At 45.6% G+C, this 15004-nt stretch overlaps 1 protein-coding gene and 1 long non-coding RNA gene across 2 annotated transcripts; one reads left to right on the top strand and one right to left on the bottom strand.

Annotated features, from left to right (window-relative positions):
• Nucleotides 1-6272: 6272 nt before the first annotated feature.
• LOC127292519 (uncharacterized) lies at nt 6273-8244 on the top strand. Its single transcript, XR_007845200.2, has 2 exons — nt 6273-6457; nt 8018-8244. It is a non-coding gene; the product is annotated as an uncharacterized lncRNA (long non-coding RNA).
• Nucleotides 8245-12158: 3914 nt separating this feature from the next.
• Nucleotides 12159-12904, bottom strand: LOC127300848 (small ribosomal subunit protein eS17x). The gene has a single exon (XM_051331042.2). It carries the CDS (start codon nt 12796-12798, stop codon nt 12367-12369), a length of 432 nt encoding a protein of 143 aa, XP_051187002.1. The 5' UTR covers nt 12799-12904; the 3' UTR covers nt 12159-12366.
• Nucleotides 12905-15004: the final 2100 nt, after the last annotated feature.

Consider the following 15004-nt stretch of genomic DNA (forward strand, 5'->3'; position numbering starts at 1 on the left):
TTGAACTATTGGCGTTGTGTCCATAGGTTGTGTTGAGTAGCCAACCTCTCGGTGTTGCGGAGGGCTTCTCCATCCCTTGAGTCATCTCCGTTCCTATCCATGATGGCAAGACAAGAACTATGTTGTGTATGTTAGTGGAAGGAGACTACCTCGCACTCTTACCAAGGTAGGATAGTATTGAGGCAATCAACCAAGCCAAAAGCAAGATCAAGTGTATCGGGAACACACGCAAAACCACACGCAAAAGCTAGCAAATATGGTGTTAGGCGAGTGTTGTGGGAAGCCAAAAGACAAATCCAAGATCAAGTATGTTGTTAAAAGTGGGTGAGGTCCAAAAATCCAAATGTCAATGTGAAGATCACTATAAACACGGAAAAGTTGTGGAACACACACACGGGATAAGCGGGGTTAGTGCAACCAAAAGTGAGCGGAAAAGTGTATGTAAAGGTGCTCGGTGTCACACTAATACAAGGAGAGCCAAAGCTTTGGTTGCAAAGGAAGAGACAACAAGATTCACACGCGGCCTCTCTTCTCTTCTCTCGTTTGCTTAAAAGCTTATGACACTCTTTTGTACACGGTGGCACTCACACTCTTTTGTATCTTTGGTGGCACTTGCCCACTTTTGTATGTATGGATATATGGATGTATGGATGTATGGTGCTACTTGCACTCTTTTTGTGTTTTTGGGGCTTTTTGTCACACTATGTCAGCGTTAGCCTCGCTTTTGCTATCTTGCCACACGAGTGTTTGTTTGGATGCTTTACTCAACACGACACACACACCTCACAATGCGGGGCCACGTGCAATGTCTCGCAACACTAAACAAGCAATGCTCGATGGGATAGATCGCAAAAGGAAGAGGGTTACAAGGGAAAACTGCAAGTTATACCTGCGATGATGGTGGTGGTGGTGGTGGTGGCCGAAGATCGAGCTCGGAGAAGGGCGCGGAGCTGCGCCCGGTTTGGATCCGGTTGGACCGGATTGTGGACCGGCGGATCCGGTTGGCGCCCGGTTGACCGGGTGCTGGGCCGGCTGGTCCGGTCTGGGGTCCGGTTGACCGGGTTTCTCAACCGGGTTTCGCGTTTCTCTCTCCTGTTCTTCCCCAAACCAAAACCAAAAGAGCAAATCGACGGGAAAACGATGGAATTGGAGGCTGAAAGTTGGGGAAATAGTAGATCAAGCACAAAAACACCGAATCCACGGACCAAAACCACTCAAAACGCAACCAAATCACAGATCGGTCAAGAGGCACTTTGGGGCTATTTTTGGGGATTTTGTGGAAAATTTTCTAGAAACGAAATCGGGTGGGTGGAGGGTCAAAATCGAGGTAACCAAAAGCTGCTGATACCATATGATGAGATCTAAGATCCCGGGAGTGGCCCGATCTCGCGATTTGACCCCGAAGACCAAGGGAAGAGGTGGGAGAACGCGAGGAACACGAAGAACACGAAGAACGCCGGTACTCACGCACGCACACCAACCCGATACACCCGATACTTACCCCCGTGGCTCGATGGACCACGCCAATAGAATCTCCTGGAAGAGACACGCGGCAGAATTCCCGGAGAGAGATTGGGGTTGGAGAAGAAGAGATTGATGAGGGAGAGAGAGTAGCTTGTACTAAAATCTCACTCAACAATATCCAAATCAACAACCAGGATGCCTTGATTACAGAGGGATGGTAACCCTAGGGAGACTAAGCTCAAAGTTAGGTTTGAGTTCAAAACAAGTCTGAGGGGTAAAGGAGGGGTCCAGGCTACTTATATAGGCCTACATGGCCAGGAAGGTGAAAAGGTACGCGAATGGATAACTTAGGCAGTTTGGTGAGTCATTCCCGTCAAATCCGGTTTGGGATCCGGTCTGACCGGGCCTATGACCGGGTGGTCCGGTCCTGGGTCCGGTCGACCGGGCGCCAACCGGATTCTTGCGAAGTTTCCGGTTGCCTTCCGGTACGATGCAGGGAAATCCGGTTGCCGCCCGGTTGACCGGGCCTGGGACCGGATGGCCCAGTTGTGGGGCCGGTCTGACCGGGTCCTGGACCGGCCAACGCTTCTTCTCTTCCTTTGCGTGCTTCGAGCGACGTCGGGTTCGGCTTCGTGATCATCTCCATGCCCCGCTGCTCCTCTCCTTCCCTTGACCTTGGCGTGTCCTCCTCTCTGGGGTCTTGATGCGCCTTGTACCTAATGACACATAGCACATCGGCATGAGGTAGTATTCCATCCAAAGGGGTGCAAAGATCAAGGTTGGTGAGGAGCGAGTTCACCTCATCATGTAGAGCTTTAACTCCGGCTCGCGTCATTGGCCACTTGGGGGACTTGTTGGTCTTGGTGTAGCGTCGTCGGTGAGCGGGGCTACATCAACGGGTCAGCTATTAAGCCCTAGCAAATGTCCAGTATTGTTCAGTGAATCTTGTCCGTCGGTAATGCAGTTCTAGATCAAATCGATCCTAAACATATCTTCATGTACTTTCAAGGAGAAGTACTTGGGCTTGCCTACTCCCGAAGGGAGAATGAAGAGTGGGAGTTTCCAACCGATCATGAACAAATTCACTAAGAGGCTCACTAATTGGGCGGAAAGGTTCATGTCCCATGGGGCCAAGGATACAACTATCAAGTCAGTGGCTCAAGCCTTACTAGGATATGCTATGGGAGTGTTCAAAATGTCTATTGGATTTTGCGATCAATATGAAAAGTTAATCAGAGATTTCTGGTGGGGAGATGACCAAAACAAAAGGAAAGTTCATTAGACAACCTGGGATAACCTAACCAAACCGAAAGGAAAGGAGGATTAGGCTTCCGCGATATCATTTGTTCAATCAAGCTCTACTTGCCAGACAAGCCTGGAGGGTAATCCAAAATCCAAACAACCTTTGCGCACGAACCCTTAAAGCTAGGTACTACCCAAATGGTAATATCCTAGACACGGTATTCGCCACTGATCCTTCACTAGTTTGGAGAGGAGTCGAGTTTGGCCTTGAACTACTGAAGAAGGGCATCATTAGTCGGATCGGAAATGGCAGGAACAGACAGATCCTTCAAGGCCAGTGGATCCCAAGGAAGAATGGACTCAAGATCATAGGCTTGAAGAAAAACTCAAGAAGGCGATGGGTAAACCAGCTAATCATCCATGGGACTAAGAGCTGGAACACCACCCTCCTGCGTGAGCTATTCCATGAGCATGATGTAGAGGCCATCTTGCGTATCGAGATTCCCCAAAAAGATACGAGCGCTTGTATCGCGTGGAATTTTGAAAAGAGCGGCTTATTCACAGTTAAGAGTGCATACCAACTTGCTCTGAAAATGAAGCACCAAAACCGGGACATTGGCAGCTGCACTACCACACCAAATGGAGACAGATCGATCTAGAACAACATCTGGAAGGCCAATGTACAGCCCAAGGTTCGTATCTTTAGTTGGAGAGTGGCCACGGACACTCTCGCCACGAATAAGAACAAGTGGAGGAGAATGCTTGAGTTAAACTGCCTTTGCTCCATATGTGGTAGAGCTACTGAAGATGCTCATCATGCGACAATTGCCTGCACTAAAGAGGCTGCCCTTCGTCATGCCATGAGGGAACACTGGAACCTGCCTCCTGAAAAAAATGTTTCGGAGCACGGGAGAAAATTGGCTCCAACTCCTCCTTAAATAGCTGGATGACAATACCAGAGCTAAAACACTGCTAATCATATGGCTCTCGTGGCATCTAAGGAACGACATACTCCACAATGACGGAAGGGTGATGATCGTTGAATCCACCTCATTCCTTAGATCTTACCTAACCAATGCCACTCCACGGTCTGATGTCATGGAAGACCAGAAAGGAAAGCGGAGCATGCCCACTACTACTTGTACTGGAACACTGACTCAGCAGAAAGCTCCTACAGCTTGGACCAAGCCACACCCTGGTTGGACCAAAGTGAACTCTAACGGCTCCTTCCTGCAGGATGACAGCACAGGTGGACTCGGCATCATCGCAAGGGACTGCGAAGACGCAAGAGGCTGAAGCAAAGGCAGACCTCCAGGTTGTCACACGCCTGGCAACCTAGGGACACGAAAGAATCATCGTGGAGGTGGACTGTGCTTCTATTGCCACGGCACTTCGTGCTACAACTGAAGACAAATCAAAGCTCTGGAGCACGTACGAGGAGGCTAGAAGAATCTTGAGAAATTTCAATGATCACCACATAGTCTTCATCAGAAGAGAGAGTATGTAGTGACCTCACTTTAAATAAAGTGCAAGTCCATGTGCATTAGTGCTAGTCCCGGATCGAACTGCTAGTACACACAGTTTGAGATTAATTATCAAATAGCAAGGGTCTCAATTACAGCAAATGATCCAGCAGAAACTAAAATAGTTTGATACAACTTGCATAGCTCAAGGGCTAGCATAAACATAAATCAGAGTTCAACATCAAACGGAAAGCAAATAGCATGGAGTCCACTTCCTTCACGGATGCCACATGCAGACATGTTGGGCAAAGACTCGTGATCCTAACATCTTCTTCAGCAACTAGGGATACCTGCAACATCAAACGTTGCAGCCCGAATGAATCAATACATTTGGAATTGTATTGGCAAGGACACTTTTGTAGACTTAAAAGGCATCCTACACCTACGTGCACATCTGGCTGGTAGAGCTCAGGTTCATTTTGCATAAAGCAAATTTTTCCCTATCGTTCATCAAAACATTTTCTTTCAATCTAATTAACAGTAACACTGGTAAAACCCAATGTACCAATTAACAATAGCATTGGTAAAGCCCCAATGTACCTTCCTACCCTTGTTCACCCACCAAATTTTATTTAAGAAATTAGGATGAGGAAATCTTCGAACAAGTGACTTGTCAGTTCGCTCAAATTGTCCATAACCGGGGACACGGCTAAGTACTTAGATTTTACACTCTCGAGAGGTTGTACACCTTTACCCACATGGCCAGGTCAATCCTTCTACCTCGATGCACAATTTGCTCAAGGACAGGTGTAGACCGTGGCCGAGACCTTCTGTGTGTAATCACCCGAACCATTCCCTAAGAGCCCCGTTCCACTACAGTATCTACCTCTACCACCACCTGGCCCCTAGGATCCGGGTTCATACAACATACTTTGTCAAGCCAGAACCATAGTAGCATGTGGTTGTACGGGAAGCTAATGAGTAAGATTTGTCTACAATCTCTTTAAGCATGGGTGACTTTCTGCAAGTGTGCACTAGCACGAGGGTCTTGCCTCTGATACAGCCACCCTCTCCATAACTCCACCATTCACCCAGGTAATTCATTGAACTTAGTTGTTTTTTCCTTAACCTCTATCAAAACATTTTTCATGGCATAGCAGGTAACAACTAAATTTAGTGGCGGCTAAGGGAGTCTAGGAGTGGTGTAGCTAAAATACTAGGATTTACTAGCAGGCAAAAAGCATAAATCTTAGACACGTCTACTATAAAAATACTACAGTGCAAGAATTAAAACTGGAACTTTAGGTGTGTGTCACTTGCCTTTATCAAAGGGAGGAGTTGCAATCTTCACAGTCACAACGGTTGCAGCTGTCACAGACGCAATCTACAAGCATACATACATAGCATCATAAACACAGTGCAAAACACAAATGCACAAACATAGACATGAGATGCATATGAGATTTACGCAAGTGCACCATTTATTGTTCTCTGGTTGCCACTATATGCATTTTCTTGTTGCAGCTTTTACATTTTAGTGTTTTTATAGTTGCAGCTTTTACATTTTCTTTGTGCATTCTGATACACATTGACAGCCTCTACGGTCTTCTCTCATCGTATGTCCTTTACTGCCAAGACCCAAAGACACGAGTACATGTCCGACAATAGGGTTGCAAAGCGGCCCGCATTTACTTATCCAGCTTGTTCATTAGCAGAGATTGATGCTTCTAATACAATTTGCACTAAGTGACTACGTTCTGTGGGCATCGGATGTCCATATTTGCAACCCTATCCGGCAGGGCGTGGCCCGACGAGATCACCGATGGCTGGCTGTAAGCCTGGAAGGAGGGGGTGACCTGATCCAGGCTACCGCACGTGCACAATTGCTTGTGTCAGCGCATTGCCAAAGACGCCCGGAAAGCCAAATCCCCTCTACAACCACACCATTCTACTCCCTAAGGCCTTGTTTACTTCTCTGGTATATTTGGGTTTGGGAGGGGAAAATACTGGCCCACGAGCAAATCCCGAAATTTCCCCGATAGCCCGTTTACTTCTCTGGTATGTTTGGGGAATTCCCGGCCCATCCCCGATCTTCCCGGCCTGGTAAGCCTCCTCCTCGGGTATTCTCACCCACGACCCTACCCCCGTGTATTTGGTCCTGGAAGGAAAGGGAGAGACGAGGCGACGGCGGCGATCGGAGCCGACGGCGGCGGGGAAGGAGACGGCGGTGACTGAACGAGCAAACCACAACGGCGATGACGAGTTCCTACTCCGGCGACAGTTTTCCGGTGAGCTTGCGCCTCCTCCCCTTTTCCCCTCCTCCCTAGCTAGGGTTTCTTGGTGTTGCTGCCGTCCACGACGGAGCTCCGGCATCTGGATCATCCCGCTGACCCTCCTCTTCGTCCCGTGCCGGCGCATCATCCTCCTCCTGACGAGGCTCCAGGAGCTGTACCGGAGCATGACGGCGCCGAGGCTGGTGCTCACCACGCGGGAATAGGACATTTGGATCTGCATGGCCAGGCTTAACTCCATGGCCTTCATGGTGTGATGCCTGCTTGCTTCTTAATTTGCCTCTTCCTCGTCTAAAACAATATTAAACTGAGGTCATTTATCTTGTGATAGTGTTCCCGGCCTGAATTTTGAACCAAGTTTGGAATTTTCGAGTGATATATTTCCATCATACTATGATTCACCTTCTGATATGCTAATTCTTATCTAATGTGAGAACTAGGATCCCCACATTTTTATACATGCTTGCAAATAACTATATGTAAATTGGTTGTTGCAGAATTTTGATTAGACTAGTACTGTTAGTTCTATAATATTTCGTTAACTGAAAGTTATTCTTCCTTTTTGCAATTAGCAGCGATAAGAAATTATGGTGTGTTTTTCTTTCATTAAATTGTTGCATTTTCAGATCCTTCCATAATATGATTGCAGAATTAAACTGTCCATCACCATTAAAACTGAATGAGAAGGTCTTTGTTTGTCAGGCTGTCAATTCGTTTGTGAAATTTGAATGTTGCCATCGCCATTATCAGGGAGGCCCGCAGTACAGTCGTGGCCTGAAATTGTTGCTAATCTACTTCTCTTAGAACTTGGGTCATGCCTGAAACTGTTTTAGTTTTGTAGATAACTAATAGTTGAATGGAAACAATACGTATTTACAGTGTAACTTGTGGATCATAAGTCTGTACAGATGCTAAAACATGGTCTGAGGCTACCTGGCTATTTATAAGCCACATGTTTGGAGTAAACCTTAATTTTAGCCTATTCTTAAGAGTAGGTGTCTTGTGGATTTACCACTATGTACACATGCTTCGAATTTTTATTAATCTTTTTTCATAAGTTGCATGATCAAATCGTCAGTACTGTCCTTTATTCAAATGATTCAGTTTGTTTATTTTGTACTGCTTTTCAGTTGTAGTTTATGGAACCTACAAAACCAAAACCTGTTATATTCATTTATGTCTAAAAAAACTTGCTCCTGGAAGGTTCTATAACTAACTACTACTTACTAATTTTGTGCAGCAACGAAAATCTGATGAAAATATAATGAACTGTTATGCTTAACGAATGTCCAATGCTGGTGATTTTGAGGATCTCTACTGATATATACATGTTTATGTCATATTTTTTTTTATAGATACCTGCACCTTGGCTCCCTGTGACTTGTGAAAATATGATGAACTGACCACTTGTTTGTATCTATGTATGAACAATATAGCATTGCGCCCACGTCTCTGTCATGCACTACAAATTATTGTCATGGAAGTTTTTCTGATCAGATGTCTTGCTGTGTTTTATTCTAGCGATGTCTTGTCTCTGAAAATTTCTGTTTTGTCCAGGTCTGCCATGGACTGCAGCTCCGATGACTCATCAGAGCTAAATGATATTGATATTGATGGCTATCCAGGTTACTTATTTGTCAAGTTGTTGCATCTGTGTTCCTGTTCGAGAAAATTGTATTACACTGAGTTCATGTTAAATAGTGTATGTGTAATGCCGTTTAAAATTATACCTAATACTTAGTGGAACTGGTTGTGCATTACACAATCAAAGATTGAGTTTCTAATTTAGTGGTTGTCCATTATCATGTTTGTGTGGTGCAAAGATTGTGTTTTTAGTTATCCCATCGCATACCTCTCATATCTCCTCCCATCCCCAAAACAAAGTAACTAGAGGTTGTGGGAAAGGGTGTGGGGAAATGCGGGGAAATTAGGGGGAAAATGGGGATTGGGTAAAAGGGGGGTTTTCACCAAATCCCCTCCCATCCCCAAACCCCTAGGGGATGAAAATACCCCAGGAGTAAACAAGGCCTAAGCTTTTTAGGAAACACTGACGTTCCCCCGAGGGATCAAACTCACGATCCTCCGCCTCGTCCAAACGACGCGTTTCCATGTGGACCCCACCCGTGACGCACGCGTCCTTTCTCTTCGATCCACAAATCCTGGCTCTCTCGCCTGAGCCGCCCGAGATCCCCATTTTTGTTGCCGCCCCCTTATCCCCGCCGGCGAACAGAGCCTCTCCCCCGTCGCCGTCCAGAGCTCCTTCCCCCGCCGCCCGCCGGAGCTCCTTCCTCCGCCACTCGTCGGAGCGCCCTTCTTCCTCAAGGTCGAGGCGGCTTTCCTCGGCGAAAGACCCAACGGCAAGGGCTGTTTCCTCCGCAGTAGTCGAGCGGCCTCTGTGGTCGCGGGCTTGGTGGGCGGCAACGCGCGCGGCAGCTTTCTCCGGCCGTTCCACTCCTCCCGGCCGCTCTATGCTCCTCCCCGTCCGCTCACCGTTGATCCCCGGCCACTCCTGCTCCTTCCCGACCGCTCGCTGCTGGATTCTTTTTGTGTTTTTTTTGCCACGCGGTGAGTCCGAGCTCCGGCTACCGGCGGGGAGTAGCAGCAGGGGTCGCGGACCATGGACATCTGCTGCTCCTCCGCTGCCCCGCCGCTTCTCCTCTGCTGCCTCGTGCTGCCCCGCCCCTTTGCTACATACCTATATATTTTTTTTGCTATAATCATTCTGTGGTTTTGCGATAATAATATAATTTTGTTGCTACAATAATCTTGTGCCACCACTAAAATCCAATGCTACAGTTTGCTACAATAGCAAAAAAATGGTTGCTACAATATTTATATATTTTTGCTACTATAGCATATATTTTTTGCTATCCATTCTCCGACGAGTTTTTTCGGCGAGGTCTCCGGCAACGTCACCAGCGATGTCTCCGATGAGGTCGCTTTTGCTACATTGGCAGATTATTTTTGCTACAATAGTGTAACGTTTTTGCTACGTGGTCTCCGGCGAGTTCTATGTTTTTTTAGGTGTGAACCTTTTTTTGCTACAATTGGGCTACTTTTGCTATGATGGTGCTTTTATGGAAGCAAAAGTGGGATTTTAGGTGAAAATAGAGTTTGCTACAATTGAACCGTTTTTTGCTACTTTGGTACATCATGGTAGCAAAAGCGGGAGAGAGAGCTGGCTGGTTTGATCTAACAGCCGGAAACGTTCCAGATCTGTTGATCGGATGGTTGGGGACCCGGGGGATTAGATTTCTAATCCCCCGGGGGACGCCCAGCACTCCCCTTTTTAAAATTGTTAAGCGTTATAATGCTTATACTCCTACTCCGTATTTATTATTGTTTTCTCTTCACTAATACAAAGTTCTCTTTTTCACTCTCTTCTCTTATGCATTCTACCACCACAGGTGTCTTGCGCTTCTACCACCACACATTTTACTCCCTCAGGCCAGGGAGCTTTTTTTTCATAGTTAAGCACTATAATGCTTATATTATTTATTACTCTCTTTGTTCCATTCTATAGTGTCTATTGTTTTTTAGCACGGAAATTAGCGCAAGAGTATTTTTTACACAAGATCTCTAGCTGAACGATTTGAGATCAACGTAAAATTTGGGAAATCCATATCTTCCTAACTTACCATAACAATTTTGAGAGCTGGACGATTTGGGAGTTGAACGGGGAGGGGGTAATTGAAAAAAAGCTAAACTACAATCTTATATTCTGAAACAAATGCCAAAAATCTATAAGCACTATAGAAAGGAATGGATTCTCTCCCCTAATGCAAATTCTTTTTTCTCTCTTGTCTCATGAATAGACCTTTTAGTTTTAGCAAACTAGCCCTCAACCTTATAATCTCTAACGAAGAAAGCACACAATTTGCACAGCTCAGATCCGTGATGGAAACAGGAGCAACCAGGGCAGGGCAGCCTCACCAGATACCGTTTTCGACAGATTCTCGTGCTTGAGAGCATCCCCAAAGAGATTTGGATCTCTTTGGAGACGCCGGCCCAAAAACGTTCCAGTCCCCGTACACGACTTTTACAGTTGTTTTTTGTTTGGAGGTCGTTAAAAGGACATGGCTTGGAAAGGGACCTCCTCCGAACGCAAATTTGGTCCGAACGTCCCCCAAACGACCAATCCAGCGCTCTTGCCGACTGGAGAGGCTCTCATGCCTGAAGCCGATGCTGAATTCATCACTGGTTCACCTAGTCGTGTCGTCGTATTCAGAGTTCAGAGACACCCTCAGGTATGCGTGATCATGCCTGAAACCAATGCTGAATTCAGCATTACGCAGGCGGCGATGTGAGCAGGATGATGTGGGTGTGGAGATGATATGGCCAATCAGCAATGCGGTGGTGTTTTCTGAAAACCTAACGATTAAAGATTAAGGCTGAAAGCCAAGTCAGGTGACAGACTGAAATATGGAGGTTTGCTCTTGCTTTCCTAATGATGGAAAGGGATAACTGGAGCAAACGTGCAGACAAAACGAACATGTAGATCACACAGCAAAGATGAATGCAAACCCAATAGACACAGGAAGAGGTAATACAAAGTTAGACCATGCTGCTGGACAAACGACTAATGTTATTTCAGGTTTACCGTTCAAATCTCATTCACAAAACGGATCCATAACAACAAAGCATCATGGAAGAAGCCAGACTATACAGCCAATGACCTACGCCTGACATAACTCTCCAAAAGGAAACAAGGAAGGAACTGCACCAACTGTGCATAAATAAGAACATCACCGAGGGAAGTACAACTTAATTTAGACCAGCCAAAAGATAAGCTAGCAACACAGGAACTCCAGCCAAGCTGTCAAGTTTTACATGGACTTGCAAGTGAAAATGGTTCCACAAACACTACACAACCACTAACTCAAGATTCCATTTAGACACTAACCCCAAAGTAACATTTGTATAGTAGTCTCCAGATGTAAGAGATTAACCAAGCACCGCGCTGTTTGTAGGTTTTTATGGTTTCAGTTCTACCAGAAAGCAGAACAAGCACCCTAATGCAAAGGAAGGCAATTCTAAAAGCAAAGGCTAAATGTTTAGGCTGGACAACACAAAACTAAAATTGGCCCAGCAAGTGCAAACTAGAAACACTATGTCACACAAGTCAGCAACAATCCGAGAACGTACTAACACTGTTTCAGGGTGAAACATATCAACTCGGCAGTACAAACATAGTTAGGAAACATGTGCAACACATTCCCCTTCCCAGTACCAAAGTAAAAATACATAGCTAAATGCAATGTGCCATATGGAGTTCTCAGTATCAATCATGTAGAATCCTTTCTAATTAACAACCTAGATAGAGAAAATTATCCAGAAAGAGTACCTAAGCAACATGAGAACACGAGATAACTACCACATCACTACTCATATTAGAATCACAAGCAATAAGCTTAATAATAAACTACCAACCAAAGTCGAAAACCAGAGACAGGGGTATAGTTAACAAACCAAACAGAATAACTCAAGTTACTAAACGTATAGTTGGGAGTCAGAAGTATCAATCATATGCTATCTTCAGTTCTCGGTATTATATCAGTTAACATCGTTGAAATTTACAACCTAGATATACATTTTCGAAAGTCTACACGCCACAGTACAGTTATCTCCAATAGACAACTCATATATTAGAATCAAGTAACAACTGTAAAACAAAATAATAGAACAGAAACATCAAGACTAACAGTAATATATGGAATCACTTAAGATTTCTTAACAGTGCGATAAACAGATCACATGTCCACCATACTCAGATCAAAACACCTCGAATTTAAAGCATTGAGTTCAAAATCATACTTGCCACATAACGGACCGCAGATCTAAAATATAGAAAACATGGTAGGGTAACTAGGGAGTCGCGATGAGAGGACGACGATGTGACGAGGAACCTAGGCGCGGTTGCCGCCGCGGGGCCCGTTGAAGGGCTGGCGGAAGGCGGGGGCGGAGGAGGTGACCTCGGGGGCACGGTCGACGCCGGGGAGGTCGCCCATGCCGAGGAAGGCGAGCATCTCCATGGTCTCCTTGTCGACGCGGATCTCGTCGACCTCGAGGGCGGACTTCTCCGGGACGAAGTCCATGCGGCGCTCGCGCTCCTCCTCCTGCAGCTTGAGGGAGATGCCGCGGACGGGGCCGCGCTGGATGCGGCGCATCAGGTGGGTGGTGAAGCCGGCCACCTTGTTGCGGAGGCGCTTGGACTGGAGGATGGAGACCTCCTCGAGGACCTTCTTGTTGGTGTGGAAGTCGAGGGTCATGCGAGAGTAGTACTTCTCGATGACCTGCCTCGAGGTCTTCTTCACCGTCTTGGTGCGGACGCGACCCATGGCGGCGGCTGCTGCTCCCTCCTCTTCTCCGGCGGCGGCGACGGCTGGGCGCTGGTGGTGCAGGAGGAGGCGGCGGCGCGAGGGCTAGAGAGTAGGGTTTGGGGGCGATGGGAGAGGGGAACTTCTTATAAGGGACTGGCCCCGCGTGGGGGGCTAGGGTTTCGGGCTGGAGCCCGGATCTCAGCCGTTCGTGTTACGATAGGCGCACCAGATTGATATAACCTTTGCTGGGCTTCGTATGGTTCTGGGCTTCTTTTGCTTTACTCGTTTCGGTTGATTTCGGCCCATTGGAAAAACGAAATTGGCTGATGTCGGGATCAGGCCCTGTCTAATTAGCACTTACCTGAAATTTCCCCTTCGAATTCTCGTTCCACAACCAGACGAAAAGGCCAGTCTAGAAAATCTGACCGTCTCCTAGTCTCCTAGATAAAAAAAATCTATGGAAAAAGAAACAGACCATAACCACAACAGGCTATGACCTTAAAAAACATGAAAGTTGTGCATAACGGCGAGATGAATCTACAACTCAAAAAAAATTGACAAGATGATGAATTTCACAAAATTGGAGTGGTGCGGTTAACAGAAGTTGAAATCTATACTATTATTAAATGAAAGTTGGTCCTAAGACGCTCAACAAGTTTGATGCTAATTTGTTAAAATCATCATCAAGAGATGAAGCTCCGATGTTTAGTAGGTACACTTTGGATGTATTGGCTTATTCATCTGTTGAATTTACACTTAAAATCATCATCAAGAGATGAAGCTCTCATGTTTAATAGATACGCTTTGGATGTATTGGCTTATTCATCTGTTGAATTTACACTTAAAATCATCATCAAGAGATGAAGCTCTAATGTTTAATAGGTACACTTTGGATGTATTGGCTTATTCATCTGTTGAATTTACACTTAAAATCATCATCAAGAGATGAAGCTCTAATGTTTAATAGGTACACTTTGGATGTATTGGCTTATTCATCTGTTGAATTTACACTTCGATGCCAAGCTATGGCTGAACTTGCATTTTCAGTTTGAAGACTATTCTGGTGGCTACTAAGTAGCATCTATTGCAAAAGAAGGTATAAGATAAAAAAAATCTCTGAACATCATGCAGTGGAAGTGGCTGAAATGCTGCTTAAGGAACAAATTTCTTTTGGTCCTTCTATGGATTGGTGCTTGAAAAATTCAACACCTACAAAGAAAGTGACTTCTCATCATCGAAGTCTGTAACGCTTCATGTTACCGACATGTTTTCATGTAGCACATTCTACTTTGAAGTTGTAAAAACCAACATTTGGTTATTGTAGGTTCATAAGGGTAGCTTTGATGTCGAGGCCACACCTTCCATCTTGGGGTGGCATGAAGTGACCCCCGAGCCACGAGGGATTGCGCACGGGAGAGACTTTTGTTGGCATCCGACAATAACGTCTGACAGACTGCGGATGGGGTTTTGACAACGAGAGGTGGGACGATCATCGCCGCCATCGCATAGTTTGTCAACGCACGCATCCATGCACCTAAGTTAAAGCGAAGTATTGTTGCATTATTGTATGCATGATATCATCCATGCAATGCCCATTTATCACCACATGCCTATGCTTTCAATTACCTAAAGTTTCATCTATAAACTTTCATGTGAATATTGGAAATCAGCCACTGTTGTCTTTAATTGTTACTACTTTGTTACAAACTATTGCACTTCACAACCTTTGCTTTTATGAATATTGATACACAGGTGCGGTTGAGAGTGACGTCTCAATTGTTAAAATCTTATTGGTATTCTACATCTCATATCGTGTTGAACTATAAATTTGGGTTATCATTTCCCAACAAAGATTTTAGTGATACCCTACACGTGCGGCGACCATGAAGAAGAAGGACAAATTCCCCATCCAACCACTCGAGCTAGATTACGACAAGGATGTTGATACGTCTCCAACGTATCTATAATTTCTGATGTTCCATGCTTGTTTTATGACAATACCTACATGTTTTGCTCACACTTTATAATGTTTTTATGCGTTTTCCGGAACTAACCTATTAACAAGATGCCGAAGTGCCAGTTCCTGTTTTCTGCTGTTTTTGGTTTCAGAAAGGCTGTTCGGGCAATATTCTCGGAATTCGACGAAACGAAGACCAAACATCATAATTCACCGAGACGGACCAGAACACCGAAGGGGAGTCAGAGGGGAGGCTTGGGGCCCCCA

The sequence above is a fragment of the Lolium perenne genome, chromosome 1 (genome assembly GCF_019359855.2).
Source record: "Lolium perenne isolate Kyuss_39 chromosome 1, Kyuss_2.0, whole genome shotgun sequence".
In the NCBI taxonomy this organism is placed as follows: Eukaryota; Viridiplantae; Streptophyta; class Magnoliopsida; order Poales; family Poaceae; genus Lolium; species Lolium perenne.

Coding starts and splice junctions, on each gene's coding strand:
- LOC127300848 (XM_051331042.2), bottom strand. CDS start 12,798: ATGGGTCGCGTCCGCACCAAGACGGTGAAGAAGACCTCGAGGCAGGTC.